At 35.9% G+C, this 17484-nt stretch overlaps 1 protein-coding gene and 1 long non-coding RNA gene across 9 annotated transcripts in view; one reads left to right on the top strand and one right to left on the bottom strand.

Moving 5' to 3' along the window:
• Positions 1-14627, top strand: part of LOC126758068 (cytosolic purine 5'-nucleotidase) — a 103574-nt gene extending 88947 nt beyond the window's left edge. For all 8 annotated transcript variants that reach the window (XM_050472077.1, XM_050472079.1, XM_050472078.1 and 5 more), the window contains 7 exons: positions 7251-7324; positions 9216-9429; positions 9512-9658; positions 12041-12161; positions 12232-12785; positions 12852-13296; positions 14112-14627. In XM_050472077.1, coding sequence (XP_050328034.1) covers positions 7251-7324; positions 9216-9429; positions 9512-9658; positions 12041-12161; positions 12232-12785; positions 12852-13296; positions 14112-14270 — 1714 coding nt within the window. In that variant the 3' untranslated portion in view covers positions 14271-14627. The remainder of the gene's footprint in view (positions 1-7250; positions 7325-9215; positions 9430-9511; positions 9659-12040; positions 12162-12231; positions 12786-12851; positions 13297-14111) is intronic.
• The window catches only part of LOC126758095 (uncharacterized), a 317225-nt gene that overhangs the window by 11902 nt on the left and 287839 nt on the right, over positions 1-17484 (bottom strand). The gene's annotated exons all lie outside the window — the stretch shown is intronic.

Here is a 17484-nt window from a genome sequence, read left to right as displayed (position 1 = left end):
AAAACTAACAATTGCGACATGTATAGCAAATGAAAAGTATACTGGCATCTTCGTTTTGAACATATTTTTTTCAAAAGGTTGCCACCTATCCATGAAAGTAAAACCAAAAATAAATTTTAACAAGAACGTTTAAGCAAGTCTTCCCGAAAAAATTAGATTTGAAACGTTTTTGTATGAGAGTTGCCACCTATCGAAAAAAATATTACTAATATTCGCTCTCCGTCAAACGCTGCCTTCAGCGATATGCTCCAGAATGCGATTAGTTTACGCTGGATCCGAAGCATTACACCAGTTTCGAGTGGCGAACTGTGACTCGGGATGGTTGCATATTCCGACCGCCGCCTTGCACCTCGCTTTTGCATTCAACCCCTACTTTTCGGTTTCTTCCGGGTCCCTCTCTTGTTGGCAAAGTTGGAACCCTCGGTCGTCTGCACAGAAGAGTGAAGAAGCTCTTCCTACTTTTTTCCGTTAATGCTTACAGCGCTTTCTGGGTACGAGACTTCATGAACCGAGGCGTCCGTGCGCTGTAAAGCTGGTTTGGTATTAGTACTACAACCACAGCAACCTGCTCCCGTTGCAGTGGAGTGGAAGAAGCAGCCTCGTCTCCCACCGACGTTTGGACTGGTATCCCAGTTCGTTTCGTTGCTTTCTTGTTCTCCATGTTGAGTTTTTGATTCGGGAGTCTCTGCCCCTAGCGTTTTATACCTACCGCCAGGTACTTCATTAGCAATGTCCGTTGTATTACCCATTCACCTACTTCTGAGGATGCATATAAAGCAGTCCAACATAAGGGATGATTGGGAAAATATTGGTCAGCCTTCTAGGAGCCGTCTGCCTGCAATGTAATGACTCTGACAGGAGCAAGATTGACATCATGACATTGTAAGCAGCACATGACACCCGCGCGGAGTATATAGCTAAGAAGAATTTTTGCCAAACCCAATACAACAACAACAAAAATAATTAAAAGAACACAAAAACCATTAAAAACAATAAATTCGGCAACAGTGGTCGAATGAACATATCTCATAACAATCCAAATGAAAAAGGCGATCTTTCTTTTTTTATATCTTTAAGCTGCCTTAAAAAACATCGAACAAGTGCCGATGTAGAATTAAATACACTTCGAGGTTGCAAACCCTAGGTGACTTTGAAAGTTTTACTGAAATAATTTAGAATCGTTATAGAATCCTTGCAAGTATAAGTCTGAAAAAGTAATTTCCTCCAGATAGCGCCCGAGTAAACTTTTACCGGATGTATAGTCCAATAAGGCCCAGGTCGAATTTTGCCAAAAACCGTAAGTTCAAACAATAACAAAAATAATTTATTTAAGGCGAAGGTAAGCTTTAAAAGAAAGACGTTTTGATATCAGTACAAAATTTGCTCTTCGAATAGAGTTCAGTTGTACTGTTATTTGTTTATATATTCTTATCCAATATTTGGCTGGGCTGACGAAACTAATCCGAAACCCCGAAAACCTGGCCACCCACTAAAAACTGATTACATCCTTAAATTTCTAAGCACGTGAACTCACTTTTGGTATTAACTATGTATACCAAAGCTAAATTCAATCAATTTATAAACTGCCCCACATCAGTGCACTCTTTAATATAAATTAAATGTGTAAGCAATCTATTTTGCATTTGCAAAAGCAAAAAGCACATACAACAATTCTCATATTCTTGCACAATTTTCGCTTTCCTCAGCAGTGTCTCAAAGCCAAACCCTTTTTCGGTAAGCTTCCAAATAAAAATTCATGACACTTTCAAACGCTCGGCATCAGCAGGATATTCATGGCTTCATGGCAGTGAGTTAGCTGCCAAATTTTAAAGCTTTGCGAGTTTGCTCGAGAATCAATATTTGGCGTGCTGCCAGCAACAAATCAGTGGCCACTCTAACAAGGCGCTAGAGGCAACTACCCAACTGTCCGTTATAATGGCGGCGTCGGTGGCAGCACCTAACCTAAACGGCAATTGAAGAGTTCTCTAACCTTTTTGTGCGCGCTGCTGGTAATTTTTCGATAGTTTTGTGCTTATTTTTTGGTTTTCTTTTATACCTTGAACAGGGTATATTAACACCAAAATGAAAAGTCAGAGGTCCTATAAAGTGAACTGGTTCCTCAGTTTTAGAGAGGCTGCTTATTTGTCGGAATCGCCGATATCGAACAACTTTAGCTTATAGCTGTCTTACAAACGGACCGACCCAACTGAAATCTTTGTAAGAAAAACTTTTTTATTTGACGAGATATTTTTACGAAATTCAGCAAAGATCATTTTTCAAGGCATCGCTACAATTCTCAAGGAAACTATTCGGATCGGACTACTATAACACATAGCTACCAAATAAACTAACCGATCAAACTGAAGTCCTTGTATGGAAAACTTTTTCATATGACAAGATATTTTTACGAAATTTAGCGTAGATCATTGTCTTAAGCAAGACTACTATATCCGAGAAAATTTTTTAGATCGGGCCACTTTAGCATATAGATTCCTTACAAACAGAACGATCAGAATCAAATCGTTGTATGGAAAACTTTTTTATATGACAAGATATCTTCACGAAATTTGGTATGGATTATTCTACAAGGCCACGGAATAATATCCGAAGAAATTGTTCTTATCGGACGACTATATCATATAGCTGCCATACAAACTGACGAACAACATCGAGTCCTTATAGGAAAAATTTTATATATGTCGAGGTATCGTCACGACATTTGACATAAATTATTATTTCAGTCACCGTTACAATCTCCGAAAAAATGTTTGAGATCGGACCACTATATCATATAGCTACCATACAAACTGACGAACAACATACCAAGTCCTTGTATGGAAAACTTTTATATTTGACAAGATATCTTCACGAAATTTGGCATGGATTATTATCTAAAATAATATAGCATTCTCCGAAAAATTGTTCATATCGGACCACTATATCATATAGCTGCCATACAAACTGACGAACAACATCGAGTCCTTATAGGAAAAATTTTATATATGACAAGGTATCGTCACGACATTTTACGTAAATTATTATTTCAGTCACCGTTACAATCTCCGAAAAGATGTTTGAGATCAGATCACTATATCATATAGCTGCCATACAAACTGACGAACAATATCAAGTCCTTGTATGGAAAACTTTTTTATATGACGAGATATCTTCACGAAATTTGGCATAGAATATTTTCAAGTACTACACTATAACATCTCAACAAACTGTACTGATCGGATTACTATGTTATATAGCTGCCATACAAACTGACGAACAACATCAAATCCTTGTATGAAAAACTTTTTTATTTGACAAGGTATCGTCACGAAATTTGACATAGATTATTATTCCAGTCAGCGTTATAATCTCTGAAAAAGTGTTTGAGATCGGATCACTATATCATACAGCTGCCATACAAACTGCCCAACAACATCAAATCCTTGTATGAAAAACTTTTTATTTGACAAGGTATCGTCACGAAATTTGACATAGATTATTATTCCAGTCAGCGTTATAATCTCTGAAAAAATGTTTGAGATCGGATCACTATATCATATAGCTGCCATACAAACTGATCGATCACAATCAAGTTATACTTTTTCATTTGTGAAGGGCATAGCTTCTTTGCAACCGAAGTTACCGTCCTTTTTTTTTGCTGGGCCTTTTGCCTAAATAGTTTGGCGCAAGTTTTTCGTGTAATACGGCATATATGTATATACATATGTATTTATGTGTGCTGAAGGTGGCAATTTTCATTTAATAATAATTGATGATTTTTTAATAGGGCGGCATCTAAGAAACTTGCCTTCGTGCAACTTTTTTAGAACTAATTTATTGAGTAAAGCTCGAAGGAAATTGAAAATTGCTGGTTGTGGCGAAAACTAGTTAAGTTACAAATGATTACATAAATGTGTATGCATGTTGTTGTTAGTGTTGTAACACATTTCATATGCATCTAATTTAGTAATAGATAACGGTAGCTGATAACCCCATCACATTTGCAATTCTATATATAGGCACAAAAACAATTCATGCATTTACAAACATACACACATACATACATGGATCTATACATACACAAATACATGCATACATAGTCACACACGTGTTTAAGATTTGCTGTTATTCACTTAATAACAATTTTAATCAACTTTAAAGGCACCTCTCACCCTTGCTGCACGTCTGGCCCACTAGCATCTATAAATATTGCGCAAAATATTGAATGCAAATACCAAATATTGAAATATTGAAATGGACACACGTCACACGCATCGAACAGCAACACTGTCAACCCGGCTCCACCGTTTTACTTACACACACGCGCTGCTAAATATAATTTCCATGCTGGGATTTGTATTTGTGTGGTAAATGTGTTGTTTTTGCAAAACAAAAAACACGGTTGACGCGGCGTAGACAAAACTCAAAATTGTTTACATTTTAACAATATTCAGTCATCCGTAAGCGCCAACAACAACAATAATAATATTAAGGACGTCATCAGCGCACAACTTGCTTCAGTTGGGTGCGTTGGCTCCAATCTTTACTGCTTTTAAGGTCTACTTTGTTAGATTGTAGCTTTTTTGCGCAGCCAAAAAATATTTATAAACAGCGGGTATAGACGCTAAGAAGGCACGTGCCACTCTACCAAAATATTTTGGGTTAAGTCAAAGTCTTTTGTGGCAAGATTTACGACGGACCTGATAGTTTTCACGCAGCGATTTCCATTAATTGAAAACAAAGAAAGATTTGAGAGAGTAAAATGGTCTAACCAAAAAAAAATAGTTTATATATATATTCTATACACTTACCTGTACTTAGATAAATAAATTAATTGCCTACATTTCAGCGCGCAGGTAAAATAAAGGACCTTTCTCATACGTACCAATGTACCTTCCATTGCAACTAGTTCTATTAAATATCTCAAGCTATTGCCTATGGGATGAAAAAGAGTATCAAAACCTTAGAAGAAATCTTATTAGAGTATAAGGCACTGAACTCATTAGCTCCTTGTTCATCTGATAAAATTCCACCTAATCAGTAGAAAACATATCAAAGATAATTTCTGATGTTTCCACTTCAAATTTTAACTTTCATGACTAGAAGCCTTTAAATTATATACCTATATCATCAGAATGGGCTAAAAATTGGGAACAAACAAGGATAATTCGCTAACGTTTCGTCAACCTTAAAACATGTTTTGTATTAAGCCGATATTATTCTACCGGATCTACAGAGAATTATAAACTCAGTTCCCACAACAGCCAATTCAAAGTTACCCGAATTTTTTCCGCCCAAGAACTGTTATATCAATTATCTTACCCTATTTGAACCAGTAAGTGAGAAAGTAGAATACTTGGAGTTGTTCTTGGCGTATCACTGCCCTATCTGAGGCACTGACTGACTTGATGGCTAACATCTGTCTACGTGAGTACCTGTCGTGTTACAGTCTAACGCCACGATGCTTAAAAACACATCGGATCAAAACAATGCCTTCATCAGCGCACCAAACATGGAGAGCATCATGTGGTTATTGGTAAGGTGTAATCAATACCTATTCCGCTGTGGTCGGGTTCGAGGTCCACCTAAAATCTCTGCCGAACGCTGGGTTCAGCAGCCGGCCACAATGAGACTTCACATTGAACTGTGCCAAGATCAGCTCTCTCCATATTTGGGTTTAAACCCCAAACACCACGATTCTCCCCTAAGGAAAGAGCGCATTGAGCAGCAGATTAAAGCAAACTCCAAGGGCTTACTGTTCTCCGTCATACCAGAATTAAATCGCTGATGTGACCTCGTAACGGGAGCTACCTCCAGTTGAGCCCCCATTCAGCTCATGACTGGTGACATTTTAGCTTTAATGTCATTTCATTAGTAAGAATCTCACTGAAAGTGTTATAATTTAGTTCAAGCTGAATAATATATGTAACACTCTTTTCTGACTAAACTATCCCTGAAAGTAAAGCCCTGATATAAGACATAGTGAATTTTATTCGGCGTAAACTCTTATCTCCAGTGACCCGCAGGGGTGTAATCGATAGTTTCCAAGGTATCGAATTTGGATAACCGATAACATAAACTGTCGGTTGACTACTAGAAAACTGTTTGATCTCAAGTTTTTACTACATAAGAAGATTCCAGGAACGAGTCGTAATATTGTACTATGCTGAGAGAACTCAGTGACATCAGCATATACTGAGAACAACTCATTAACTATCAATGAATTGACGAGGAATGAATAGAGCCTTACGCTTATATTATTTTCAAGATACTGCTAAAAATTCCTCAACTATAACATATAGCTGCCATACTAACTGAACAATCAAAATCAAGCTCTTGTTTTAAAACATTTTTATCTGAAAAGATATCGTCAGGAAATTTGGAAGGGATTATTGTCTAAGACAATGCTATAATATCTGAATAAGTTTTCTAGATCGAGCTACTATATCAAATAGCTGTCATACAAAGTGAACGATCAAACTCGGAATAAATACATTTTTATACAATAAAAATGCACCTGTGGAGGGTATTTTAGCTTCAGTGTAACGGAAGTTAAAATTCTCGCTTGTTTATAGTAGATATATCAGTTTAAAGCTGCCTCTGATGGGCTTACATTTTATATCTGAAGATTTTTTTATCGCAAAAAATCGAAAGGGAAAATTTTCCGAGATATTTATAAATCGCGAATTATTTCACGAACTCTTCGTATAAAGCAGCTTAGCTGACGCACGTGTTGAGTGACCAATTTGGCGTCACTCTTCCACTTGAGCGCCTGTCTCCCAATATTTTCAGCCAAATAAATGTTGGTCATTCACGCGTTTGAGCTGCCGCAGAGTGTCCATGCGAAAATACTTTGTTAACAAATTATTTCATTTTATTTTAAGAGACACGAGTATACCACTGGGCAGCATGCCTTCGAGCCTCACCACCACTTTCATTTATTTTTACGTATTTTTCATCATGCATACGCTCGGCTGCAACACATATGGTCCGGCTCCCAAAGTGCCCAAAATTATTTTTACTAATTTTGCAAACTCACACATGCCCACACACTCTCGTATGCTAAAAAAAGCAATTTGACGCGACGGAGCTCTCCCTATTAAGCTTGCTAATTGAATCCATTGTGAGTGTGGAAAATTGTGAATGCACAGTTAATTGCAAAAAATGACCACAACTTAATTAAAAGACAGCTAATCATTTATTATAATAATACATCACTAATTTTTGCTCGCTTTTTGCGCTTCTATTTGCAGAATTTTCGTGAACAGATCGCTGCACTTGGAGAATATTAAATTCTATGGCTTCGATATGGACTACACTTTGGCGGGTAAGTGTCTCCGCTATTAATTAGTTCTTAATTGCATGCAGAGTGTTGCTCGCGCGGAAATAAGTGGAATTTTGTCTTCATTATTGTAAGCGAAATTACTAAGAAATTAACAATAGGGGTTGAACTCGACAACTCAACCTTACCGCCTAATTTCCCGAGTGTATTTCGAACACAAAAATAAAAAATGAAAAAAGGCAGTTCTAAACTAGTTTAATATTAGAGAGAAATCACGGAGTAATAAATTTATCATAATTGTATATAATTAAGATGATAAACCTAACCTTTGACCAATAATCTAAAGTGGAACAAAATTAAAAAAAAACTCTCCTGAACCTCAAAAATACTTAAATGAACGGCAGGTCTTTCTACTGACTTCGATACACCTAGTCTCGGACCAATAATCTGAACTGGTACAGATTGAAAAATAAATCTTCTATTTAACCTCAAGAATTCTTAAATGAAAGTCGGAAGACCTGATACAGACTTAAAGATTTAAATAAACCAAATCTCAGACAAATAATCTGAAGTGTTATAGATTGAAGAAATTAATATTTTCCTTAACCTCAAAAAACAAAATGCTTAAATCATAACCTGGTCCATCCTATAGAAGCCAAAGAACTCTTCTTTTGACCACCATCGCTTAAAGGCAATTTAGTTGTTATTGTTGTAGCGGCAGAATTCCTTTCAGTCAATTTAGTGTAAGGTATCGCTGGCAAAATTTGGTGGGAGCTATTCTAAAAAACATTTTTTCATAGTATGAAAGAGACCTAACCTAGTAATCCTGAATATTTTTATTCAAGTAATATAAGTAGAAGAGAATTATCCTAAAACCCTGAAAAATTATAATATAGAGAAGAGCTCTTCGTTCTTCCGCTGACTGATATTCTATTCTAAGTATATAGTGCTACAAGGTCATCCATACAGTGGTTTCTCGTTCCATCTTTTTTGGAACCTATTGTCATTTATGCAACACAGCTCAGCCGGTTTTACAGTGACCTTTTAATTCACTTGCTAGCTCCATCTCAAGTATGGCTTGCTCTATATTCACGTTTGGAGTCCAGATATTTGATGCTTTTTTCGATCATTCGCCGAAGTCGAGAAGTCAAAACCAAATTAACCTCGCAAAGGCTAATAGTAACCCGATTACTGAACTAGATACCATCCTCTTAAAAACAAAGTCCAATCAAACTATTTATGGCTTAACCTATTTCTTTAGCTCTCACCATTTACTGAAATATCTTCTCTAGTAGCATTTTTGACGAAACATGGACCAAGTTCTAATGTACAAGTATAACGCAATGAGAATTACTTGGTTGCTTGACGATCACTTTTAATTTTTCTTTTGCGAGATGAAAATGCGATGATTTTCCGAAAAAATCATTGCTAACCTCATTGTCGTTACAAATCTATTCTAATAGAGCTCAGTATACTATCCATACATGGACTTGTTATTCATCGTTCAGTTCCTATGACAGATATATGCTTTAGTTTTCTAAATGTGCCAAATTTCGTAAAGATTTATGTTCAGTTTTTCTTACAAGGACTTGAATTTGATCGATCAGTATGTAAGGCAGCCATACCGTATAGTGGTTTGAATACGACAGTTCCGACATTGCAGCTTCTTGAAAATAAAAGAACGTGTACAAAATTTCAGATCGATCTCCAAAACTGAGAAAATAGTTCGCGTATACCATATACAGACAAACTGACGGGTAGACAGACCGGCATCGACTCAGCTCGTCCCACTTATCATTTATATATATTCTTTATAGATTCTCCAAAAGTTCCTTTTGAATATTCCAAACATCTTGGCAAACTTGATATACCCCGTTTAGTGAATAAATAGACTCTTAAATTCTTTCAACTAATTTGGTAACTTTCAACTTTTTAGAATACAAATCGCCACAATATGAACAACTCGGCTTCGATTTGGCCAAGGAGTGCCTTGTCAATGACGGTTATCCCAAAGAGATTTTACAATTCGAATATGATCCCTCGTTTCCGGTGCGTGGCCTGTGGTTTGACACACTCTACGGTAATCTCCTGAAAGTGGACGCCTACGGCAACATCTTGGTGTGCGTGCGTGGCTTCGAATTTCTCAAACAGTAAGTAAATACCATATAAACTCCACAATATACTAAAATATTCAATTTATTTTCATCTTACTTCCTTTTCTTCAACGTTTAGCCATCAAGTATATGAATTGTATCCCAACAAATTTTTGAAATTGGACGAGAAGCGCGTCTATGTGTTGAACACTTTGTTCAATCTGCCTGAGACCTATTTGTTGGCATGCCTCGTTGATTTCTTCACCAACAGCTCGGAGTATATAAGGTGAGTTTTTTACATATTTGGGGATTAAAGATTTAAATTTTAGATTTTTTTTGGGAATAGTTAAATTGAAGCTAAAGTTTCGTTTTTTTTAAATAAATTTAAAATTTTTTCTTAAGTATCTTGAGTGTGTTGCTTTTATTTACTATTTACTTCTATATATTAGTTACATATGTACTTACATTCCAACTGCATTGCTTCAACAATTATTAACTACATGACGGTGGCAGTAAAATATGTTTATTGCACAATAAAATCAAAGCGACAAAACAACTTTTATTGATGAATGGCGACGTTGTAAAACTAAATAAATTTATTGTAATTATCGTTTACGTACATACTTACATATGTACATGCATCTAATAAATAAATTACAAAAGATTATAGTCTCGAATGTAGTTACTGCTGTGATTTTGTCTACAGCGCATTAGACAAAGTGTTATTAGACATTCCGACATTCTTCCAAGATTTAAAGGAATAATATGTATATACTTTCGACATTATCTAAAGCTTGACTACACTGTTCATGATACGCCGAAAACTCGAGTTTATTAACTTTTGGTGTTTAGCACTAAACTTTTCCTTTAACTCGTCTTAAACACCATTTTTATTTAGAGTTTATGCCCTGACATGCAAAAAACTTGACGTAATGTGCATACTATATGCAATAAATTAAATTAATTTAAAACGGAAATACTTAAACTCGAGTTTATTAACTATTTTGGTGTTTAGCACTAAAGATTAAAACCAAACACTGTTTTTTTTTTGAAAAATAATTTTTGAATAAGACTCAAATACTTAAGCTGGAGCTTAGAAACTGTTGCATTCTAATTATACAAACCCCTCTTCTTCGTTTTTAAAGTACATAGAAGAAGTGAAATTGATTTTAGGATTTTAGGATTAAACTCAAATTATTAAACTCGAGTTTATAGTCCATAACTCTAAAAATTTTTTTTAGAAGTACGTATACAAAAAATGTGAGTTTAGTTCTAGAGTTTCTTAACCTCAAAATCCTATTATATTGAGAACAATACAACAACAACAATTGAAAAATAGTAAATTTTTCAAATAAATTTTAGATTCTATTCCCAAACTCGTGTTTATGAACTAGTAAATTCCAATTTATATACAATTCTTTTTGAAAATATGCAAAAAAATTTAAATTAATATTAGAGTTTCTTAAACTCACAATCTTAAACTTGAGTTTATGAATTATTACATTCAAGAAAATATTTATCCATTTTTTGTTTCTAAAATGTACAAAAGTTTGATATTAATTTTGAGAAAATCAATATCTTCAACTTTTATTAAAAAAAATAATACAAAAACAATTTTAAAAATATCCAAAACTGTGAAAACTTAATGTTCAGAGTTTAAAACTCCTCTTAAACTTGAATTATTTTATTTATGAATTATTACATTCAGAGTAAGACATATCCATTTTTTGTTTTGAAAAGTATACAACAAATGTGAAATTAATTTCGGAGTTTCTTAAACTCACAATCTTAAACTCGAGTTTATGTATTATTGCATTTAGAATAACACATATCCATTTTTTGTTTTGAAAAATATGCAACAAATGTGAAAATAATTTCAGAGTTTCTTAAACTCAATATGTTAAACTCGAGTTTATGAACTATTACATTCCAATTTATACAAACTCTATGCATTTATTTTTAAAATATACAGGAAATATGAAATGAATTTTCGAGTTTCTTAAACCCACAATATTAAACTCGAGTTTATGAACTTTTACATTCCGATTCTTAAAAACTCTAAATATACATATATATTTTTTTTTTTAAATAATATACGTTCCCGACTACCACTTAATGTCGCCAACTATATAATTATCCAAATAGGTACATTTTCCAACAATTACTAATTGGCTCAATTAAGTTTTTGTAAAGTTAATAAAACCTTTTGAGTTTTTATTCAATACTTGTTTTCAGAGGTGGAATCGCTAAAATCGTAAATAATTTATAGCGTTAATTAAATATTCAATAAGACACTAGCTAAGCTGTAGTATAAAAAACGAAGTAAAACCTTCGTAAGCGAAATGAGCTAAAGCTCACAAACGAGCTTCCACCAAACGAAGCTCTGCGCTGCTTAATTAATCAAAAAGTATAATAAATCCCATTAAAAATCTGTAAGAGAAAAGTGCTGCGAACTGCAGGTGGCAAACGTAAATCTTCGCCAGCTTGAAAACTGTTAACTGTTTTAGTTCAAAAGTTTAACGACGAAATATGGCACTTTTCCAACTGGCGAGCTTTACGCTGTTAAAGCGCGAAAAATGTTTTCTTTGTTTACATTTGCATAGTATTTTTTGACACAAACAACTACAACTTGCAAACATTATCAACTTTTTTTCTTCATCCCTTTTAGCGAAAAGACTGGTGTCAAGGCGGGCGAGCTCTTCATGTCCTTCAGGTCGATTTTCCAGGACGTGCGACGTGCCATCGACTTCGTACACATAAAGGGCAATCTTAAACAGAAGACAATCGAGGTATTTCAAAACTTTTTCATTCCAAAACATTTCTGTTCGAAAATTCACTGATTCCTTCAAAACTCTCTAGAACTTGGATTACTACGTCAAGAAGGACCCACGCCTGCCTATGGTGCTGTCGCGTATACGTGAATCCGGCGCTAAAGTCTTTTTGCTCACCAACAGCGAATACAAATACACCGACATATTGATGTCGTATTTGTTCGATTTCGAGCATGGCGCGCGACCCGACGAGCCACACCGCAATTGGAAGACCTACTTCGATGTGATTGTGGTGGATGCGGCGAAGCCACTGTTCTTCGGTGAAGGTACCATACTCCGCCAAGTCGATACAAAGACGGGCGCCTTGAAGATCGGCACACACATGGGACCCCTGCAACCGGGCAAAGTGTACTCGGGTGGTTCGTGTGAGGTCTTCACCAATTTCATCAATGCCAAAGGCAAGGATGTGCTCTACGTTGGTGATCACATATTCGGTGATATATTGAAGTCGAAAAAGATACGTGGTTGGCGTACATTCCTGATTGTGCCCGAACTCGTGCAGGAGCTGCATGTGTGGACGGACAAGTGTCAGTATTTTGCAGAGTTGCAGCATTTGGATGTGATGCTCGGTGATATGTATAAGTAAGTAAATCATATTTTATACCAAAATGTACATCCACATAGGTAACCGTTATGTTTACACATTAGAAATTTGGACTCGAGCGCCAAAGAGAAACCAGATATCTCAAAATTACGCACCAGCATACGTGATGTCACACATAAAATGGACATGGCCTACGGCATGATGGGTTCACTCTTCCGTTCCGGTTCACGGCAGACATTCTTCTCCAGTCAAGTATCCCGTTATGCCGATTTGTATGCGGCCACCTTCCTCAACCTCTACTATTATCCCTTCTCGTATATGTTCCGTGCACCGGCCATGCTGCTGCCGCACGAATCGACGGTGACACACGAACAACGCTTCCACATGGAGACCCCGTCAATACAGCGCTCGCGCAGCAAGAATGAAAGCGTAGATGGCGCGTTAAGTACGATTTCATCGCCGACCGAGAAGGCGCAGGAGGCCATAGCGAACATTGAGCGCAGCGAGGGCAAGGAAGAGGAAATCGAAAAATTAACCGAGGAAATTAAGGTGAGCTAACTATTTTTTTAAGTAAAATTTGTTGAAAGTGGTTAAAACGAACGACTGCAACGAAATTGTGTAACGCAACGGAAATCCGTCACGCTCATAACTTTTACTACGCCACCGTTCTAAGGACTAAACCGATCTGATTAATATTTTCAAATTGTTCGGTGTAAAATATATTTGAGTAAGAGGGTTGCCACCTGTTTGCAATTTTGGGTTGGCAAAAAGTATAGAATAAAGAATCGTTACATTATGAATGTCAAAATGAATAGGGTTGGGAAAGTTTAAAATTCAAAATATTTTTCCCAAAAGGGTTGCCAGCTAATTAATATTTTGTAATATTTTGAAATAGATCAAATAAAATTATTATTACAATATTGATATCAATTTTGAGAATACCAGCAAATGAACATACATATTTACATACATTGAACAGGGTTGCCATATCCAGAAAAATTTTAATTCAATTATTTAAAAATTAAATTGGTAAATATATTATTTATTACAATAAAAACATCAAAATAAATACGTCTTTGAAAATAACTGTGGAAAATATTTTTAAGCGGTGTTGCCACTTGTGTGAAATATTTAAGTAAAACAAGTATAAGATAAAGAAACAATACTATATTAGTATCAAAATGAAGATATTTAAAAGGATTGCAATTGAAAAATTTTTAAGGAGAGTTGCCAACTGTCTAAAAACGTTGAAATTGGTTGCCAAAGTGACATTTAAAAGCAGTTATAACATAACATTTTCGTCACAAAAAAACACATCACCCACCTATTGCATATATTTCACTAATCCATACTCTCTCTTGCAGTCCATGAATTCAGCCGGTTCAACCAACTCCACAGTGCCACATACACGTCCGCCAACGCCGCAAACGGTGACGCACACACACGACGAAGACTACTCGGAGGAAGAATCCGATCAGTATCCAAAGTGTTCGTGCCAGCGACAGCAGGACGACACCGACTAGAGTCGGAAATGTATTTGGCTGGCATAACACTAATTCAATATTGACAGTTTGGACGCTGCAGTGAAGCAAAAAGAAAAAAATAAAATATATATATATTTAGGGTGATGACAAATGCTGCAGCTTTGAACGCATTTCTGCGATCCATTGTTATATGACAGAGATTTTTCATTCAATGCGACGATTTTATAAATGATTTTCCTTTTTTACACAACCTGAGAATTTAATTTGTAATTGTTTATTTAGTATAACTAATGTACCTTTGTTTTAGTTTCGTACGCAAAACCATTTTTTTATGTTAATTATATTGTTTTAGATAAACCATAATTGGATAAAATAAAATAAACAACATTTAACACATTTCACACTCATTTTTCATTCGATTTGCAGTAGTTTCTGCGACAACGAATTTCAATAAACACAAATTTGAACTAAAAAAACAAAATTTCATAGGAACTTTCAGAAATGTTTGGCTTCCAAATGTTAATAAATCTGCCAAAAAAGGCTATTGAAAAAAGTACCCCTACTTGGATCACCCGTTATATTTCATATATACCTTTTTAGGTCCTACATATGAGAAGCCAACATCAAGCGTCAATTATAGTAATTCCTTGCAGGTTAGAACGTTTCGGTTATATTTTTCATAATCGAATTTAAAGAAATTCTTGCTCAGGCATTTTATATATTCCGATTCGGCTTAGAAAGTAAAACAAAAAAAAAAAAGAAAAAGTTTTTTAGGATTTCATTTTAGGGACCAAATAACGTTAGTCGGTTGTAAAATCGGGTTCCAGTGTTCAATTTAGTTTTAGTGAATTTTCATCAGATCGAAGTTTGGAACATGTCAATGCCTACATAGTTAAATCTCCACAGATTTTAGTCTAATACTATGTTCAAACCGACACCTAAGCACATGATTACATTATCAAATTTTCTTTTTTTCAATCATGGTAGGTTAAAGGGGTTTAAAATTGTAAACTCTACATTCCAAAAGCAAAAGAATATAAAATGCCGTTAGCTCAATGCACGATTAGGAAAAAGGAACTCTCTTTAGGGTTAAAGAGGACTACCTGAGTGGTCGACAATCATCAGTATTGTTTCGAGGAAAAATTCTAAATTGATAAGAATTAAACAGGGGCTTCCGCAGGGTGATGTCCTCACCCACTACTGTTTAACTTCTACATTTTGAAACTCCCTCAACCACCAGAGGGAACTTCTTTCACCTCGTATGCTGATGATTGCACGATAATGACGTCGAGCAATGGAATCGATGACATGCGCTCAAAAGTGAACGGTTATCTCTCCGAATTTCCTCGCTGCACGAAAAATAACAATTTCTCCCACTAAATCCACAGCGACCATATTCACAAACTTGACGACAACTGGAGTGTAGACTTGACCTTAATATTGCAGTCGCTGGCGTTGAAATTCTGACTGTCAATAACCCAAAGGTTTTAGGTGTGACACTCGACAGCCTGTGCTTCTTCACTCCTTAGACCAGCGCGATTTTTGCCAAAGTACAGAACCGCAACAAAATCCTCAAGCCGCAAACCGGCAGCACATGGTGAAAAGACAAAGAAATGTTGTTGGCAACATGCAAGGCAATCGGCCCACCGGTCCTTAGCTACGCCGCACCAATATGGGCGCCTGGATGCAGTGAAACGCAGACGAGGAAGCAACAGACATGTCAGAACACTGCACTCCGGACTACAACGGTATGCCTCTTGATGTCTCCCATCGAACATCTGCACGATGAGGCCCGTATGCTCCCAGTTAAAGAGCATAATGAACTTCTCTCCAAGCAGTTTCTGCTGCGGTGCTTGAAGCGGAATCGCCTCCTAAGGGCAACAAGAGGTCCTTCCTCAACTACATTGGCGACGCAACCAACTTCGGACATGCACTAACCGCCATGCACAGTGGAGACGTAAAAGCCTTCACCGACTCCCTCTAAATGACTGGCGTACTTAGAGTCAAACCATCACCCATTGCAGACGAAGAGCTGGAGTTGCCGCGAGAATTGAGAGTGATCCATGTTTGAGTTTAAAATGTGCGCCTCCTATTTATCCAGCATCGATCCCGACATACCAAATATAAGTATATCCAGCATGCAACGAGTCCTCGCTTGACTCTAACTAACTCTTTGCATGCCCAACTAACCCTCACTATGGCCCGACCCCGTCGAAACAGCCAGTTTCCTGGGCCTCCCGTTGTATGTCCACAATGACAACTTACCTGAACCTTACTACGTTAACAGGGACTTGATAAACGTTACAACAACAAAAGCAACATAGTAAAATTTTTTAATTCAGTTATTTCCTTAATTAAGAACTATTACATATATGACGATATTTCGAAAATGACATAACCAAACTAAAAAATTTGTTCATTCCACTTTTTTTTCATTCCCAAGCAATTAAAGAAAAAATAAAAATGTTTTCTCACAGAGCATACATATTTAAATAAATTAGTGCATAAAAAATTTGCATATGATATAGAGGTTAACATAAGAAATATGTACATACTTGTATGTATGCATATGTACGTATATTTTATATATTTGGTAGTAATTAGAGTCGTACGAATTTTTCAAAAAACTTTCATACAAACAAGTCGACGTTATTTCTTTCGAAAACAAAGAAAATAATCAAAAAATTAATAATTAGCAATTTGGATTTATCCATATATTTGTATAATACTAGGTGCGTTGGTGTTTAAAATAAATTATACTGTTCCCATATAATTAAAAGAGTTCCCTATATGTGACCTGGTCTACGAAAAGGGAGCTAACGTGCGAAAACTAGTTTTCTGGGAAACCGTCGAACCGCCGATCTTCCATCCGAATCAACTAAAAAGTGAAAATTGATTTTTTGACACCTAAGCCCCCTTTCCGTAGACCAGGTCACATATACTAAATATTACTATGAGCAAAAAATAGTAAGACTTTGTTCATAATTTTAAAATTCTTAGTTCATTCTTCAAAATCTATGTATTTCCCTTCAATGTAATCCTCCCTTGGCCCCAATACGCTTGTGCCAACGTTTTTTCCAATTCTCGAAACAGTTGTTAAAGTCAATTTCCGGAATAGTCTTCAATGCGTGTAGCGATTCACGTTTAATGTTTTCAATTGACTCAAAACGGTTTCCACGGAGCAGTCGTTTGAGTTTGCTGGATAGTCAGAAGTCACACGGAGCTAAATCAGGCGAATAAGGTGGTTGCGGCA

This window comes from Bactrocera neohumeralis, chromosome 5 (assembly GCF_024586455.1).
Source record: "Bactrocera neohumeralis isolate Rockhampton chromosome 5, APGP_CSIRO_Bneo_wtdbg2-racon-allhic-juicebox.fasta_v2, whole genome shotgun sequence".
Classification (NCBI taxonomy): domain Eukaryota; kingdom Metazoa; phylum Arthropoda; class Insecta; order Diptera; family Tephritidae; genus Bactrocera; species Bactrocera neohumeralis.
Note: the sequence above shows the minus strand (reverse complement) of the source record. Positions and strands in the feature narration are given on the sequence as shown.